Source organism: Bidens hawaiensis, unplaced genomic scaffold (assembly GCF_021521415.1).
Source record: "Bidens hawaiensis isolate Kalapana, Puna unplaced genomic scaffold, B.hawaiensis_p1.1 tig00000142_1, whole genome shotgun sequence".
NCBI classification, from domain to species: Eukaryota; Viridiplantae; Streptophyta; class Magnoliopsida; order Asterales; family Asteraceae; genus Bidens; species Bidens hawaiensis.
The window spans coordinates 7,697,468-7,713,683 of NW_027491019.1; the positions used below are offsets into that span (position 1 = coordinate 7,697,468).

A 16,216-nucleotide genomic window follows, 5' to 3' on the forward strand; every position below is an offset into this window, starting at 1 on the left:
CTTTCTTAGTTCATAATTTTTTTTTATAATCATTAACGTTGATAAAAACTTTAAAGGACAACGAGGCAAATATTATTTGAGCGACACAAATATTATATTTTTGGATTGTAACATGTGGATTTGATGCCTTTTTCTTTTATGATGGTAAATTTTCATTATTCTCTAAAAAAAAATTCATATACAACATTTATAATTACCCCCTTTATTGAATATTAGAAGATTGACTCAATTTATAGATTTTATTTTAGAAAGTGCAAAATTAACTTTTCTTAATAATAACACACGATTGTTACTAAAAAACATAAATCATTTAGTATTAATATTAATTTGATATAGGGATTTATATTTTTAAGAAAAATAGTGTTAAAAAAATTGTTACAACTCATACAAATACTTAAATAGACAATACACAAAGTTTAATAAATATATTTTATTATAAATCAATATAAATTAATATTTGTGTTTAACATTTAAAATATATATATATATATATATAAGCAAAACAATATATACTAAGAGTTTAAAACAATGCTATTCCTATTCCTCAATTCCAAAATTTTCGAAAGCGGGAAAATGAGAGGCCCCGCCGGTCGCCGCCCTCAACCACCACCCACCGCTGCCCCTCCGACGCCTATCGACCCCTGGCAGTTCTCCGCCGGAGGCCGCCGAGACTCCGACGCTAGTTTCTGCAGCAGCCGTCCTTCTTCCGTCTACTCCGCCGGCGCCAATCACCACCGCAACATCACCGACCGCTCCTACCAAAGCCACGCCGTCTCAACCATCAACTCCTACCTCGCCACGTCCTCCTTCCCAGTCCAATTCAAACTCAAACCCCTGCCTTCCAACAAGGACATCACCGAAACCCTCAGGTTCATCCTCACGCGCCTCGACTACCCGCCCAGTAATAAGATCGAGGACGATCTCTTCGCCCTCTTGAAGTGCCTCAATTGCCCCGTTAAGATCAACAAGTCCGCCTTCAAAGCCCCCGGGACGCCTCACTCCTTCCCTAGCGTGCTCGCCCTGCTGCATTGGCTTGTGCAGGTTCTGATGTACAACGACCACATTGCCAACTCCACTCAGTCGCAGTCCGTTTACGCTGATGGGATGTTCGACTATAATTTGAAGTGTTACCTGCATTATATCAGGGGAGATGATGATGCCGTAGAACGCGAGGATGAAGATTTCATGGGGAAACTACAACAGGTATAACTTCTGTTTGTTTCTAGTGTAATTAGTACTTTAATTATTATGATGTATGTTCATTTGATTAATTTTATATTGTGAAAATCAGTCGTAGTTCTGTTCGTGAAACAGGTCAAAACTACGGGTGTTTAGTATTTGAATTCAGCTCGAAAAACTTGAATTTGATAATCGAATGTGAATTTGTGGTTTTGGAATCGATTCAATTAGAAATTTGCATTTTTATTTTGTTATATTTGTACACACATAATTTAAATTCGGCTTTAAGTTTCTGTATTTGACTTCTGGTTCATTTAGTTTGTTACTTTGTTTAATGATTTGTTATTTGAGTTTGATTTATAGAGCAATTTGTCAACGAGGGGTGTTCAGTGTCCATGTTTGAATCATATTAGAAAAAAAATCAAAAATCCAAATCGGATTTTGAGTTCAGCTTCAAATTTTGTATAACTTTATTTGATTAATTCGAGTAGTTCAAATTTGATTCGTCTAACACCTGTGGTCAAAATTGTGTTTAATATTAATTTTGGCTAATTTGAAATTTCTGTTAACAGGAGAAGAATTCGCTGTTAGAGAATGTGAATGTGTTACTGGCAGAAGCTAAGGATTTGGAGGTGAATCTCGAGGTTATGAAGAGCGCGCCGTCTTTGAAGGAGTCAAGGGAAAATGTAAAGAAAGAGTCAGAAAAGGATATTGACAAGTTTAACGCGTTGATCGATCGATTGCAGCAGATGGATGCTAAGATGCAAATGGAATTGGAGGATAAAGAGAAGGAATTGAGGTTAAAAGCAGATGAGAGGAATAAGATCTGTGAGGAGAATGAGGAGTTGAAGAAGAAGGTGGAAGAACAGGCGATTAATATGCGAGATGCGGAGAGGATGAAGAGGGAGTTGCAGTCGGTGGAGAGAGACATAGCAGATGCTGAGATTGAGAGGAGCAAGTGGGAAGACAAGTGTTGGGATATTAATGCTGTTATTGGGTCAAAGTTTAAGGAGCTAGAGGCACTTCAGACCAAATGTAACCAAGCTATCAGAAGGTACCTTTTATTTCATGTAAATACTATAAGAAATCTAAGTATTTTTTATACTGGTGTATGATTGACAATGTAATTGATGATATTTTAGGTTGAAGTTAGGAAATGATATTCAGTATGAGTTGAATGCAAAGGGTACAACACCTGCAGAGGTGCTTGGGATGGATTACAAATCAAGACTGGATCCTGTACTAAGTTCCTCGTCTGATGAAGTAAAGAGAAGCTCGATGGAAAATCTTGAAACTTTGATGTCTCTCCAGCAACAGTCTCGTGACATTGCTGCAAAGGTCGATGCAAAAAGGAACCGTATCGCGTTACTTCAATCACAAATTGATGAAGTAAGTCCCATCTACTTCTATTTCTATAAGCACATGCGTTTTCTTGCAAAAGCTTATGCACACATCTTAGTCATGCTTGTAATTCCGTAAGTATGATGAGTATGCTCTTAGAAAGAAAGGTTAGATTCTATTTCATGAAGCTGAATGAATACACACACACACACACACACACACAAAGAAGTTAGAACACATCTCAACTTTCAGAAGCACAAGACAATTAATCTGTCATCCAGTCAGCTCATTTTTCTGGTTGACTTTTGACTTGAAACCTACTATCTTAAGTTAAACATGTACACAACACTCTATAAAGACTAAACCAACAATTGCCATTAGTAGTGACCATAGTTATCAAAGGCGCTAGGTGCACTTAAGGCGCATAGGCCTCGCCTGGGGCCTAGACGCGAGGCGCAAATAAGTGAGGGCCAAAGACAAAAAAAGCGCACTTAAATAATCATCATCATCATCATCATCATCATCGTACTCAGTATATCCCACCAATAGCAATGCTATGGTAGGGTCTGAGGAGGGTAAGATGTAGACAGCCTTACCTCTATCCCATAGGGATAGAGAGGCTGCTTCCGGTGAGACCCCCGGCTCGATAGTAGTTTTGAATCAAGCCTTGGACATAAGACACATAACACTCAATCATCGGGACACCGGCTGATTGGTGCATGTGCCCTTGTCTTTCGGCTATCAACGCCACCACATGATGCCTGATTAACCTTCCGCCACTTTTAACGTTATTTTCACGTGATTAGTAAAATAACGTCAAAATTAGTGCAATTTTACTTTTGCCCACCCAAGGGTTCACACATATATACATTATATGTGCGCACCGCAAGCAGGGCGTACGCACTTAAATAAATAAAATATAAATATATTATGTATTAGAAAAATAATACTATTCTTCATATATAATAAACAAAGGCTATTAGTACCAAAAGCTCTAAAAGAGTCAAGAATTAAATGTAATTCCAAAACTTGAATAACAAAATGTTCAAAGTAAAGTACCAAAATGTTCAAAACATAAAAACCAAAAGGTCAAAATGTAATAAATAGTAAACGTTCAAATGACTATTGTTCTGATCCATCATCAATGCCAGTAGAGGTGTTGTCACCTTCAAGAAGCGAGGGCCTAGGAACTAGAAGCACAGATATTGGGCCTGGCCTGGAAAATGGGCGTAGGCACAAGAGGCGAGGGCTTTTAATAACTATGGTAGTAACCACTAATTGTAAACTTCAACCTAGTTTTTCACAAATACCAATTTATTCCTACTTGACCCTATACGTTTCTTTGAGATATTCGCCCGAAATTCTGCACTCAAATGTTGTTTCTAGTAAATTCTAGAATGTATATTTGTCAAATGGTTAATCTTCGCTTTTATTAGTCAAATTGGAGGATTATGGATGACACATTCATTAGCAACTTAGGAAATCACAGATCTAGATTAAAGACTTTGACTTTTAAAGTTTGAACATCTCTGATTTCATCTCACATTAAAATATGTCTCAAATGCTCTCACCTAAATTTCTCAAATGCTTTCACACACATTTCACAACAATTAGTACTACCAATCATGAATATCTAATCATTTTAAAACTAACAGTAGCGTAATTTCTACAAAATTATAGTTATTAAATTTAGTTGTTTACATTCATAGTTCTATTACAGAATTAAACAAGCATATAAATATGTTAATACTGTTTGTTGTCTATTTGGACTGATGAGGCAGATGTGAGTAGGCTTCTTTCATGTCTTTTAACACAACATGTGAAGTTAAACTGTGTTTAGGTATAATGTTGCCATGCTGGAATTCCGTAGTTTATAATTATTAGGTGCTTAAATACCTGATTTAGTTTTTGCATAACTAAAAGGTTTGCTATGCAATTATTAGTTAGTGTTTTGGTAAAATAGGTAGATAGTTTAGCACAATCAATCATTTATTATTGTTGTTTAATATTTAAATGATGCTATGCTGATTATTTGACCAGGTGGAGCATCAGTTAAACTCGATAAAGAATGAAACACAAGATTACACCTCCAGATGTGCAATGGAGGCTAGGCAGTTAGTTCACAACTTTGAGATCGAGTCAAATAAAGTTGACCTTGTTGAAAAAGAAGCTCGTGAATTTGTTGAGGTAACATTTTTATAAGTTCCATTTAAACCACATTAAATCATTTTTCTTGACCAAACAAGGCATGGTGGCAAAATGGCTGGTTTTAGTCAAGTTGGGCAACGGCGGGTAATATTTTTGGTACGGACTGGGCTTAAAACACTTTTATCCAAATTTCAGTTTTGTTTGTTAAATAATTAGTTTGCCAATTATGATCAAATTTTATGTTTATTTCAACAGTTTTCTAATCTTTTATTGAATAGAATGGTTTTAGTGTTTTAATAAACTATTGTATAATTTGCTTGTGACTGAGTTTGGAATTTGGATAAATACTTAAAATCTCTATTTTACCTTTTTTTTTCAAAAAAACTCTTTTTTAATGAAATTTTTATAAAGCAAATTTATTTTTGTGGAAACTCACTCATACGACAACTTTAAAATCTCTGGTTTTCTAATCCGTTGTTTTGTATTTTGACAATATTATATTATTCCAGCAATTATTAAATCTTTTATTCATCAAAATCATTTATGCTTTTTAAAAACTATTTTATTTTCTGCTTGTGATTGAGTTTGGTAAAATTTAAAATCGTTATTTTACCATATTTCTTTTTTCAAAAACTCAATTATGGACTTTCCAAATAAGGAATTTAGTATTAGAAATTCGTTCAAAAATTCCAAAGTTGTTTTACTAATTTGTTAATTGTTTTGACAGTTTTTAAAAATCAAATATATTTTCCAAACTCATTATCTCTAGTGTTTCATCTTTACGAAAACATTTTCGATCATGCTATTATTTCATATTTTCAATCATGCAAAGATAAACGGTAAATAACTTTGTGCATTATTTTAGACAGCTGTTGTTATTATTGATTGTTTATATTGCGATACAAGTAACTAACTTTTATGTGTGTATTTGTGAAGGGTTCGAAGGCGAAGTTGCATGAGACAACTATGCAATGTGAAAAGGAAGTTGAGATGCGTGCACACGAGTTGTTGGCATTGATTGATATGGTATCGAAGCACAAAGAGTTTACTTCATGTAAAATATCAGAAATGAACAATGCGGTTTCAGAAACGGTTGCTGCTGTAGCACAAGTTCACAAGGACACGTCAACATCCTCTCTTGGATTTAGTCCTTTCTAATGCTAGCATGCTGTATCTCGTTGTATTTCAAAATATGTGTTTTGATTCTCTCGTGTGATTGGTTTCCCTCATACATGGTTTAAGGTTGATGTTCGGTTTCCCCAAACTTTTGTTCTTGTCAACCTGTTTTTAATTATAATTAACACTGTTTATTCCTATCATAAAAGATAAGGTTAAGTGCGCATTTACATTATTATGATTTATGATACATGCTTGCTGTTTGCTAGTTATTTGAAGTCCTCCAAAAATGTTAATACCTAAATACCTTCACATCATTCAGGAACAAAAGAACTTTCTAAATATATGTAAAAACTGCTAAATATATTTTGGCCCACAGAATTTCCTTGGTGACAATTAACAAAACCTTTTGGTTTTAAAACATCATTTTCAGGTGCAAACGAGACGAACTTGACTAGGCTCGAGCTAGCACTTGGCTTATTTCGATCTTAATAGCATGGCTCATGAGTAGTTTTTCAATCTCAAACTTGATAAGTGAAGTTTAGGCTCGTTTAAAAAATATAAAATGCCAAAATTAGACTCGAAGAACTATATTCCAAAATTAGTTCTACTTATGACAATTGTCATCAACGTATACGAAAAAGCATAATAGGTGCATCATTTATAGACTAGACATATAATATTTTTATTTTTTCAACATCAATTTATAAGGCTATGTATTTGAGGGCTACAAGATGGAGGAGATTTTCAGCACGTGGCGTCACGTCATTCGAGGGGCTATTTTCATTTTAGGGATGTAGTAGTGTTTCATATCAAAAATCTCCCCGCCCCAACAACGGTTGCCATTGGTCCATTTAATAAATAATAATTTTTCTTAGCCCAACGACGACAAATCACTGTCGCCCCCCTCCCCTTATAGCCCGGGGGGAGGGGGGTGCATAGATTTGTACCCCAAAATTCTCCATTTTTACCGCTCCCTACACATTGTCTAACAAGGTGTTAGTAAGATTCTCATTTTATTTTCTAGGGGTTACTTTTAATCCATATACAATTTTTATGAATTTGCAAACTTTGTCACTGAGTCTTTTAAAAATATCCTTTAGGAATATATTCTCGTATAAAAATGCATTGTCAAACAGCAAGTTGGTACAAAGACTAGTTCTTTGCTTGAGTTATGTCACCCTTAGAGTATTTGACTCGATACATACATCATCATGAGATGTGATGTTGATGTGATTTCATCCACTAGAAGCTTCACATGATTCATCACCTCATAATTGACAGTGTTCTGCTAATTAACATCTTTCTTTTCAAAAGACTAGTATAACCATTCGACGTCGTCTTCAAGATTTCGAGCATCCAAGACAACTACTTAAAAAATGGCCTTTATATATCATTCTAAGCGTAGACTTTATTAGATTGTTTCCAAAAGATCGACAATAATTGTAATATATCATTCTAAGCATAGACTTTACTAGATTGTTTCATGTTTAATAAACTTATTCAAATTTTTTGAATTCTTTTCAGCTAACTAAGATTAAAAAAAATTATATATATAAATTTTGTTTAAATATTTTGGACCCTTACCAATCGCAGGTTAGATCCTATATGGCGTATAGACGGCCCTCTAAACTGTTCAAATCATTGACACTCAGTTGATGACTAGTTTTAGTTTTAAACAAAAAACAAATTCATGAGAGTAAATAGTCAAAATGAAATATAAGTTAAAAGTATTTGCAGATTTTGGATCATCTGATATCGAAGAGATTTATACTTGTCAACAAAATTCTTACTTGACACATGATAAACTATTGAACTATACTTGTCAACAAAACATGATTAAAAATGTAACAATGTCACATATAATAATACAATGACTATATAAGAAAACCCACTTTAGGATATTTCTTTTGTGTATGCTATCTTTATATCACTTCAAACTAAAATACACTAAAATGCTATTTACACTTGTTGATCTTACAACACTGATCTACCTATGACTACAAAACTTACAAAAACACCATGAAACTTACATTATTAGACCGCGTATGCCACCACAAAGTGGAGAAACCGGGCTTGAGTTCGTGGAAACCGGTGTCTGCATAAATGGGTGGTCCAATAATTGAGCCGCAGTGGGCCGCTCATTCGGGTTTATTTGTAAGCATGTAAGTATGAAATCACGGGCCTCAACCGACAATGTTTTAGGAATACTAGGGAGTTCACCGTTTCCAATTCTGAATAATGCTTGCATCTATCAAAACCAACGACGACTTAGTAGCAAGATTAGTAAATTAAAAAATAAAATAATAATATTATCATTATGTGTACCCCTTCTAGGTTGGAGTATGGAACTTGACCCGTTAGCATCTCCAACACGGTGCAACCGAGGCTCCATATATCAGCTGCGGGACCATACCCCTTGTTCTTCCTATTATTAACAACCTCGGGTGCCATCCAAAATGGAGTCCCCTTGCAAGATTTGATGTCGTTTAATTTGGTTGCCTGTTGATACAGATGAGTTAGTTTTTTTCAGATTGTAAAAGAAAAAGAAAACATGTAAAGCAGCTGCTACCTTTGCCAACCCAAAATCTGCAAGCTTCACGGACCCGCTCACATCAACCAATATATTAGCACATTTAATATCCCTGAAAGATGAATATGAATTGCTCATCAGACACTCCAATCAAACAGCTAAAGCTCACTAGACCCACCAATACCCTGTTGACCAAGGGGATCACAGGTAAAACACACACAATTTGTGCTGAAGGTGACCTTCAAGTAGGGTTGTTTTATAAGCTTGCGGCTTGCTCAATAATAATAAGTTAATAACATATAATAAAAATATCAAAAAGAGAAAAAAATAATACATAACTTTTTAAAGCTGTCTATCTTTAAAAAAACAACTATAATACAACATATAATGTTACAAAATTCTCTAGTTTATAAGTTTTGTATTATGTGTATGTTAAAAAATTATTTTTTTGTCTTTATATATATTAATACGTGCAAAAATAAGTTAACTAGCCGAGCCGGCTCGTTTAAGATCGAGCTTGAGCCCAATCCCAACCTGGATCGGCTCGTTTACAGCCCTATCTTCAAGAGGGTAAAAGGCAGAAAACCTGAGACCTCTGCTTGAGGGACTCAATCCCTTTAGGGTTGTTCACAAGCTGAGCCCAGGGGAGCTCAGGCTCAAACTTGAACTTAAATGAGATGACTTGGGCTCAGCTTGTTTATTTTAACAAGCTGAAAATTCGAGCTTGACCTTGGCCCGTTTTAAGCTCGTTAATGTGTGTGTGGGTTTTTTACAAATATAAAAAGACAAAAAACAAATATTTGTTAACACGTAATACAGAATTTATGAACAAGAAAACTATAACATTATATGTATTAGCTTTGTTTTTTTTTAACTTTCTTAAAGATCAAGATTCATATAGTATGTATTATTTTTGCTATCTTTTCATATTTCAATATGTTATTATTATTACATACATGAAAAATCGGGGTTTAATCCTGTAAAGAAATGGTTTGTAGGAAAGTAATGTTTATTACTTAAAGGTGTGTCTAATACATAAGCCACTACATCTATATATACACAACTAAACCCTAGCTAACAGCCCATAAAAGGCCCATGGGCTCTATCTAACCAAATGGGCTAAAACCCTAACTAAATACAATTAACACTCCTCCTCAAGTTGGAGCATAGATGTTAATCATGCCCAACTTGTTACAAATAAAATCTATCTGAGCTTTCCGGAGCGGTTTAGTTAGAATGTCTGCTAGCTGGAAATTTGTCTTCACATGAACTGGTTGAATGGAAGGAGGATCAATTTGTGTGCCTACTACCCGATCTCTGATAAGGTGGCAGTCAACCTCAATGTGTTTTGTCCTCTCATGAAATACTTGATTCTTGGCTATGTGAATAACTGACTGATTATCACAGTATAGCCTCATCAAGTCATTAGAAACAACCCCGAGCTCTCTGAGAAGACGACGAACCCATGTCATCTCTGATGTTATATCTGCCATGGCTCTATATTCTGATTCGGCACTCGACCGGGAGACCGTGTGTTGCTTCTTACTCTTCCATGATACAAGGTTTCCTCCAACAAACACACAATATCCGGTGGTAGATCGTCGAGAAATTGGACAACCTGCCCAATCTGCATCTGAGAACCCTGATATCCGACCATCTCCTTCTTCCGTGAAGGCACCTACACGACAATGACCCTGATCAGAGTATAATATGCCCAAGCCAGGTGAGGTCTTAAGATATCTTAAGACACGAAGGGCAGCATCCCAGTGACCGGTGTATGGTGCAGCCATAAATTGGCTCAGAACACTGACAGTAAAGGAGATATCCGGTCGTGTGACGGTTAAATAATTAAGTTTACCAACCAGCCGTCTGTATCGCTCAGGATCTTTCATTGGATCTCCTTCCTTTGGGAGGAGTTTCTTTGTAGGAAGCATTGGGGTATCAACAGGTTTACAACCCAGTAAGCCACATTCAGTTAACATATCAAGAACATACTTTCGTTGGGAGAGAAGTATTCCTTGTGGAGAGCGGGATACTTCTATGCCAAGGAAATACCTCAGTCGACCTAAGTCGCTTACCTGAAACTGAGACTGAAGAAACTGCTTGAGTTCGGAAATCCCGACCTCGTCATCACCTGTGATTATAATGTCATCCACATAAACAACTACGATAATCCTCTTCCCTTTCTGGTGTCTAAAGAAGACAGAGTGATCGTAGGCACTCCGCGTCATCCCAAACTGTCCCATAACACTAGAGAATCGACCAAACCATGCTCTGGGAGACTGTTTAAGACCATATAGAGAACGACGTAGTCTACAAACTTTCGAGGCCTCCTCCTCAACGACGAACCCTGGGGGCTGCTCCATATATACCTCCTCCTCAAGAACACCATTAAGAAAGGCGTTCTTGACATCAAGCTGGTGGAGCGGCCAATGATTAATGGCAGCAAGAGCGATGCAAATACGGACAGATGGCATTTTAGCAACCGGAGAGAAAGTTTCATCGTAATCAATGCCATATGCCTTAGAATACCCTTTTGCAACCAACCGAGCCTTTAAGCGGTGTAGGGAGCCATCCGGGTGTAGTTTAACCGTAAACACCCAACGACAACCAACAATACGCTTCCCTCCAGGAAGTGTTTCAAGATCCCATGTATGATTGGACCGTAGAGCTCCAATTTCATCTTCCATAGCCTGTCTCCATCCTGGATGAGCGAGAGCGCTCGTCACATTTTTGGGAATCGGGTAGGAATCAAGGGTAGTGATGTACGCATGAGATTCAGGAGATAGATGAGTGTAGGCAACGTAGTCCTGAATCGGGTAACGAGTACATGTCCGGGGCTCCTTGCGAAAGCAAATAGGTATATCGGGAAGTGGGGCACCAGGAGGATCATAAACGGGTGTATCAGAGGTTGGTGGATCGGGTAAGGATGTAGTAGTGAGAGGTGTGGATTGCACAGATGTAAGTGGAGTATCGGAGGGTAGTTCGGGGTTGTGGCGAGGGTGTGGTGATTCTTCATTTACTGATGTTTGACCCCTACCTCGCCTAGCATGTGAAAAGCAGTGGCGGAGATTCTGTCGGTGGGTCAGAATCAGTAGAGAGTGGATCGGTAGAAGGAACTGACACAGGAATGGTGGGGATGAAGGGAGATGTGGGTATATCGAGGTCAGGAAATGGATCAGAAACAGGATTGGAACATTCAGAAAAGTAAGGACAGGGCTCATTAAAAGTGACATCGGCACTAGTAAAGTATCGGTGAAGAGATGGGCTATAGCATCGATACCCTTTTTGAACCCGTGAGTAACCAACAAAGATACAACGAAGTGCTCGGGGATCAAGTTTGATTGTTTTCGGACGATGGTCATGAACACAGGCAACGCAACCAAAGACTTTAGGTGCGAGAGGAAAAGGAGTACTGGTTGGACATAGTACAGAAAACGGTGTTTTACCATGAAGAACGAGTGTGGGCATACGGTTAATTAGATATGCAGCTGTGAGAACGGCATCTCCCCAAAAACGATGAGGGACACGTGATTGGATCATGAGTGTGCGAGCAACATCCAATAGGTGACGATTTTTGCGTTCAGACACACCATTTTGTTGAGATGTGTATGCACATGAAGATTCATGAATAATGCCGTTATTTTTTAAGTACGAAGAAAAGTCGGTGGAAAAATATTCCTTAGCATTATCGGATCGGAAGGTTTTAATGGTGGTGTTAAATTGGTTTTGAACATAAGCATTAAATTCTTTAAATATGGAAAAAATTTCACTACGAGATTTCATCAAATAAATCCAAGTAGTGCGAGAATAGTCATCAATAAAGCTAACAAAATATTCAAAACCCAAAGTAGATTTGGTAGGGCAAGGCCCCCATACATCAGAATGCAAAAGTTCAAAACAAAAACTGACTCGATTAGACACTCTAGGGGGATAGGGACGCCTGGTATGTTTACCAAGTTGACACGACTCAATGAAAATTAAAAGACGAAAGTGGTAAATCTGGACGCATTTGCCTCATAACCGCTGTAGAGGGATGACCTAACCGACAGTGGTCCTCCTTGACTGAAGTAGTTGCTGTAGAGCATGTAGGACCTGATGGGAAGATTAAGCGGTAGAGGCCTCCAGATTCAAAACCTGTGCCAATCAGACGGTTCGTCCCTAGTTCCTGAAAGATACAGTGAGTAGGATAAAATTTAGTAGAGCAATTGTGTTGTTTAGTAAGTTGGCTTACCGAACAAAGGTTATCGGGAAATTTAGGAACATATAGAATAGACGAGAGGTTTAAGTTGGATGAGGTGTTAATGGATCCAACACTTAGTACAGGACAGGAAGACCCATCAGCCAGTCGAACAGGTTGGTGGGAGACTTTATTGAGGTTGGACAGAATACCCGAATTCCCAGTCATGTGATGAGTGGCACCCGAATCAATAATCCAAGATGAAGAAGGACTAGGAAGCGTACCTGAATCGGCCGTATTGGCACATGGAGCAGGAACAGGAGCAGGAGTCTGAGATGCTAGAAGTTGCTGGAGACGACAATAGTCTTCTTCGCTAACTGTGTAAGTGGGAGTGGTGGTTGGACCTGAAGTCTCACCAGCAGCAGCCAAACGAGCTTTGGGACGAGAAGGTGGCTGACTTCCAGGAGGGCGGTTCGGGCAGTCCCATTTCGTATGACCAGGTTCCTTGCAATAGTGACAAACAGGACCACCGCCCCGTCCAATACCCTTTTTGTGGGTCATATGAGAACCTCGACCGGTACCCCGACCAGTAGATGTATACATAGCCGATGTATCAGTAGGAGGTAGAGTTGCACCAGGACCATACATTTCCCGTAACAGATGAAAAGTTGATGCAACTGAAGATGTGGCAGCGGAGTTGCTCAACAGTAGGGGTCGGGCACTTGAATACTTAGGCGAGATCCCGGCAATGAAGGTCATGACATCCATCTTGGCGTTTCGCTCCTCCTGAGTCTTCAAATCGGTAGTAGGTGGAAACATAGTGCGAAGCTCATCTCGGAGTTTGCAGAATCGTGTGAAATAGTCGGTAAATGTAGAATCACCTTGCTCGGCCCGACCATAGGCTTGAACCACCGAATAAGCATGAGAGATAGACTCCTTAGCCGAAAAGGATGAAGAGAGGTGATCCCACATTTCCTTTACGGTGGAAAAGTTTTGAGCAATAGTGAGGATTTGTGTATCCATAGCATTCCATAGAGCCATTAAGATTCCGCTATCATCAATTTTCCATTCTTTGGTAATTGGGTCAGGGGGTGGTTTAGTGAGATGATCGTCTTTGTCCATACTTTCAAGACCCTTTTGGACAAAGAGACTCCACGAACCCCAATTTTTTGAGTCAAGTTTGATTGGAATGCGAAGAACAGCTGAGTAATTAATAATACCTGGAGCAATCTGATTTTCTGAAGCCTTTTTATCAGCCATTGGTTCTGAAAGTTTCTGATCCGAACGAATACAATACACAAACTGAGACAGAAAAATAAAAGTCCTCGAATTGAAAAACTAACAACACAGGGTGGTGCGGAAGTAAAAGATAAGTGACCTGGAAAAAATCCGGTGGCCGGAAAGAGTGTCACGCGCCGTCACGCGGCGGCGCGTGAGTGGCAGCGGCGGTGTGTAGGCGGCGCGTGGGGGCGCGTGCGGCGGTGGATCGACGGCGGCTTTTCAGGGTTTGTTATTCGAAGGGTGGTGGTGACAGTGGGAGCGGCGGTGACAGCTGAAAGTCTCTCGAAAAAGAATTACGAGAACTGGACAGAAGGTACAGGTTCGGTTTCAGATCTAGGGCCGGCTGGTTCGGTTTCAGATCTAGGGCCGGCTGGTTCGGTTCAGGTTAAGTGGCGGCTAGGGTTTGGATCGAGAGCCGTAGCTCTGATACCATGTAAAGAAATGGTTTGTAGGAAAGTAATGTTTATTACTTGAAGGTGTGTCTAATACATAAGCCACTACATCTATATATACACAACTAAACCCTAGCTAACAGCCCATAAAAGGCCCATGGGCTCTATCTAACCAAATGGGCTAAAACCCTAACTAAATACAATTAACAAATCCAAATAGCCCACAAACTCGTATTTGAGCGAGCCATGAGCCGAGCCAACCTTGGCTCGTTTAGAACCAAACTTTTTTTGATTGAACACTGAGCAAGCCACGAGCCGCGAACTTTTTGAAACTACTAATCGCTTACCACTTTGCCACCCACCCCTTAACAGTTCAAACTGCTAGATCTTTAAAACTGAAAAGAACAGAAAAACTAACAATGTGGCTCATGTGACCACTTCACATTCAAACTCTTATAGTTAAAATGGTATACTAGTTCAAAAAAAAAAAGAGAAGAAAATAGCATTTCCTTTTATTTTGCTGTGAGGAGGGTTTAGAAAGACAAAACAAATAGAGTAGTCTGTACCTATGGACGACGTTTCGGTCATGCAGATAAGTCAAACCGCTCAAAATCTGCCTTGTGTATGTGGAGACTTGGGAATCCTGTAAGCGATACTTGTGATAGAGATTTGCTAATGAACCTTTGGGAACAAGCTCAAGAAAGATATATAGTTTGGCATCATCCTGAAACACCATTCCATTACTCCTTATTATATGAAACCAAGAGGAAATAACTAAATGTAGGATGTTTTTTCACATTAAGAAGAATCATACCTTATCTGTCCCAAGATACCGAACTATGTTATCGTGTTGGAACTGACTTAATAAAAAGATCTCCTGAAACAATAAGAAACATGATAACAGGTAAACGTGAATCCATCAACGATGAAAGCAAGTAATATTAGGTTACCTGTTCAAGTTGAAGAATGCTCTGCTTTCCTTGGGTTCCTTGATCAAGCAAAGAAACCTCCTTGACAGCGAAAAAGAAGCCATATCTGGAAATCAAACAATATGATTAAAGACGACCTAAGCGCAAAGTACATAAATGAAGATGATAAGATAACAAGTTACTCATTGAAGCCTTCATAAACAGTTCCAAAGGAGCCGCTCCCAAGAAAATCCCCCTTCTGCCAGTTGTTAATGCCACACCTAAACACCGACCCATTCGGTGAAACTAAATACTCCTCCAAATCACTCTCAACACTTGTTAACTCATCCTCTTCAACAACATCATCACTCGCAGGAGCAAACCCACGAATCAAATCCCAATTCGAACCCAAATCATCCACCGGCGGACGAGCTAGCACCGGAGGCGGCCGGACACCCTTAATCCCACTCTTCCCCTCATCCAAAACCCTGCTGACGTCAATAATATTCTCCGGCGTAGCAGACTCCTCATCCAAAACCCTAATTTTCTCCGGCGTAACGGCTTTACGGGCTTCCCACTCGGCCACCGGAATTGCAAAGTCTTCCGGCCCTGAGAGACCTAGCGACCGGAAAATAGACTCCACCTCGCCGTCGGTGCCTTCAATCCGGTGACTCGTTTGATCGGAGAACCGGTGAGCTGATAGTGACGACGAAGAGAATGATGATGACGTGGAGGCGTCGTAATCGACGTGTTTGAAGGCGTTTTTCCGTTCAAGTTTCCGGCGAGGTCGCTTTTGTTTCGTGAACATGTTTTTATCTCCGGCGAGTACTCACGGCGGACACATCGATGGATGGATAACGTATGCGCTTTAATTTTAATGATGATTGACGTTCTTTTTTTAATGGTCAAAGTGTATTTATCCAAACAAAAGTTACAGGAATGGTCCATCTAGTTTAGAATTATCCACCCGTCTATTCTCCGTTATTAACACCGTTAGTTTGAGGGCAATATGGTCTTTTCACCCCTTTATCAAAACCCTTCTCCCCTTGAAAGAATACAACTCAATCGGTTTTGCACTTTCGTAATATCTCATTCACTCGTTCTCCAAAACTCACCACAACTGAACACTATTGGATAA

At 38.9% G+C, this 16,216-nt stretch overlaps 2 protein-coding genes across 2 annotated transcripts; one reads left to right on the forward strand and one right to left on the reverse strand.

Moving 5' to 3' along the window:
* The first annotated feature begins 573 nt into the window (after positions 1–573).
* LOC143580764 (kinetochore protein NDC80 homolog) lies at positions 574–6,007 on the forward strand. Its single transcript, XM_077063729.1, has 5 exons — positions 574–1,203; positions 1,752–2,233; positions 2,322–2,568; positions 4,561–4,707; positions 5,605–6,007. The coding sequence occupies exons 1-5, from the start codon at positions 574–576 to the stop codon at positions 5,824–5,826; spliced, it is 1,728 nt and encodes a 575-aa protein (XP_076919844.1). The 3' UTR covers positions 5,827–6,007.
* A 1,607-nt stretch (positions 6,008–7,614) lies between these two features.
* On the reverse strand, positions 7,615–15,950 carry LOC143583789 (mitogen-activated protein kinase kinase kinase 1-like). Its single transcript, XM_077066023.1, has 7 exons — positions 15,282–15,950; positions 15,121–15,205; positions 14,985–15,047; positions 14,737–14,894; positions 8,357–8,429; positions 8,113–8,286; positions 7,615–8,035 (listed from the first exon to the last, which is right to left on the reverse strand). Exons 1-7 carry the CDS (start codon positions 15,884–15,886, stop codon positions 7,814–7,816), a joined length of 1,380 nt encoding a protein of 459 aa, XP_076922138.1. The 5' UTR covers positions 15,887–15,950; the 3' UTR covers positions 7,615–7,813.
* Between the last annotated feature and the right edge of the window lie 266 nt (positions 15,951–16,216).

What these genes read in the sequence shown, in the direction of transcription:
- LOC143580764 (XM_077063729.1), top strand. Translation starts at nt 574, where the DNA reads ATGAGAGGCCCCGCCGGTCGCCGCCCTCAACCACCACCCACCGCTGCC. An exon ending in TTCAATCACAAATTGATGAA is followed by an intron (nt 2,569 to 4,560) that starts GTAAGTCCCATC and finishes TTATTTGACCAG; the next exon opens with GTGGAGCATCAGTTAAACTC. An exon ending in AAGCTCGTGAATTTGTTGAG is followed by an intron (nt 4,708 to 5,604) that starts GTAACATTTTTA and finishes GTATTTGTGAAG; the next exon opens with GGTTCGAAGGCGAAGTTGCA.
- LOC143583789 (XM_077066023.1), bottom strand. Translation starts at nt 15,886, where the DNA reads ATGTTCACGAAACAAAAGCGACCTCGCCGGAAACTTGAACGGAAAAAC. An exon ending in GGTATCTTGGGACAGATAAG is followed by an intron (nt 14,895 to 14,984) that starts GTATGATTCTTC and finishes ATGGTGTTTCAG; the next exon opens with GATGATGCCAAACTATATAT. An exon ending in GACCGAAACGTCGTCCATAG is followed by an intron (nt 8,430 to 14,736) that starts GTACAGACTACT and finishes TTCATCTTTCAG; the next exon opens with GGATATTAAATGTGCTAATA.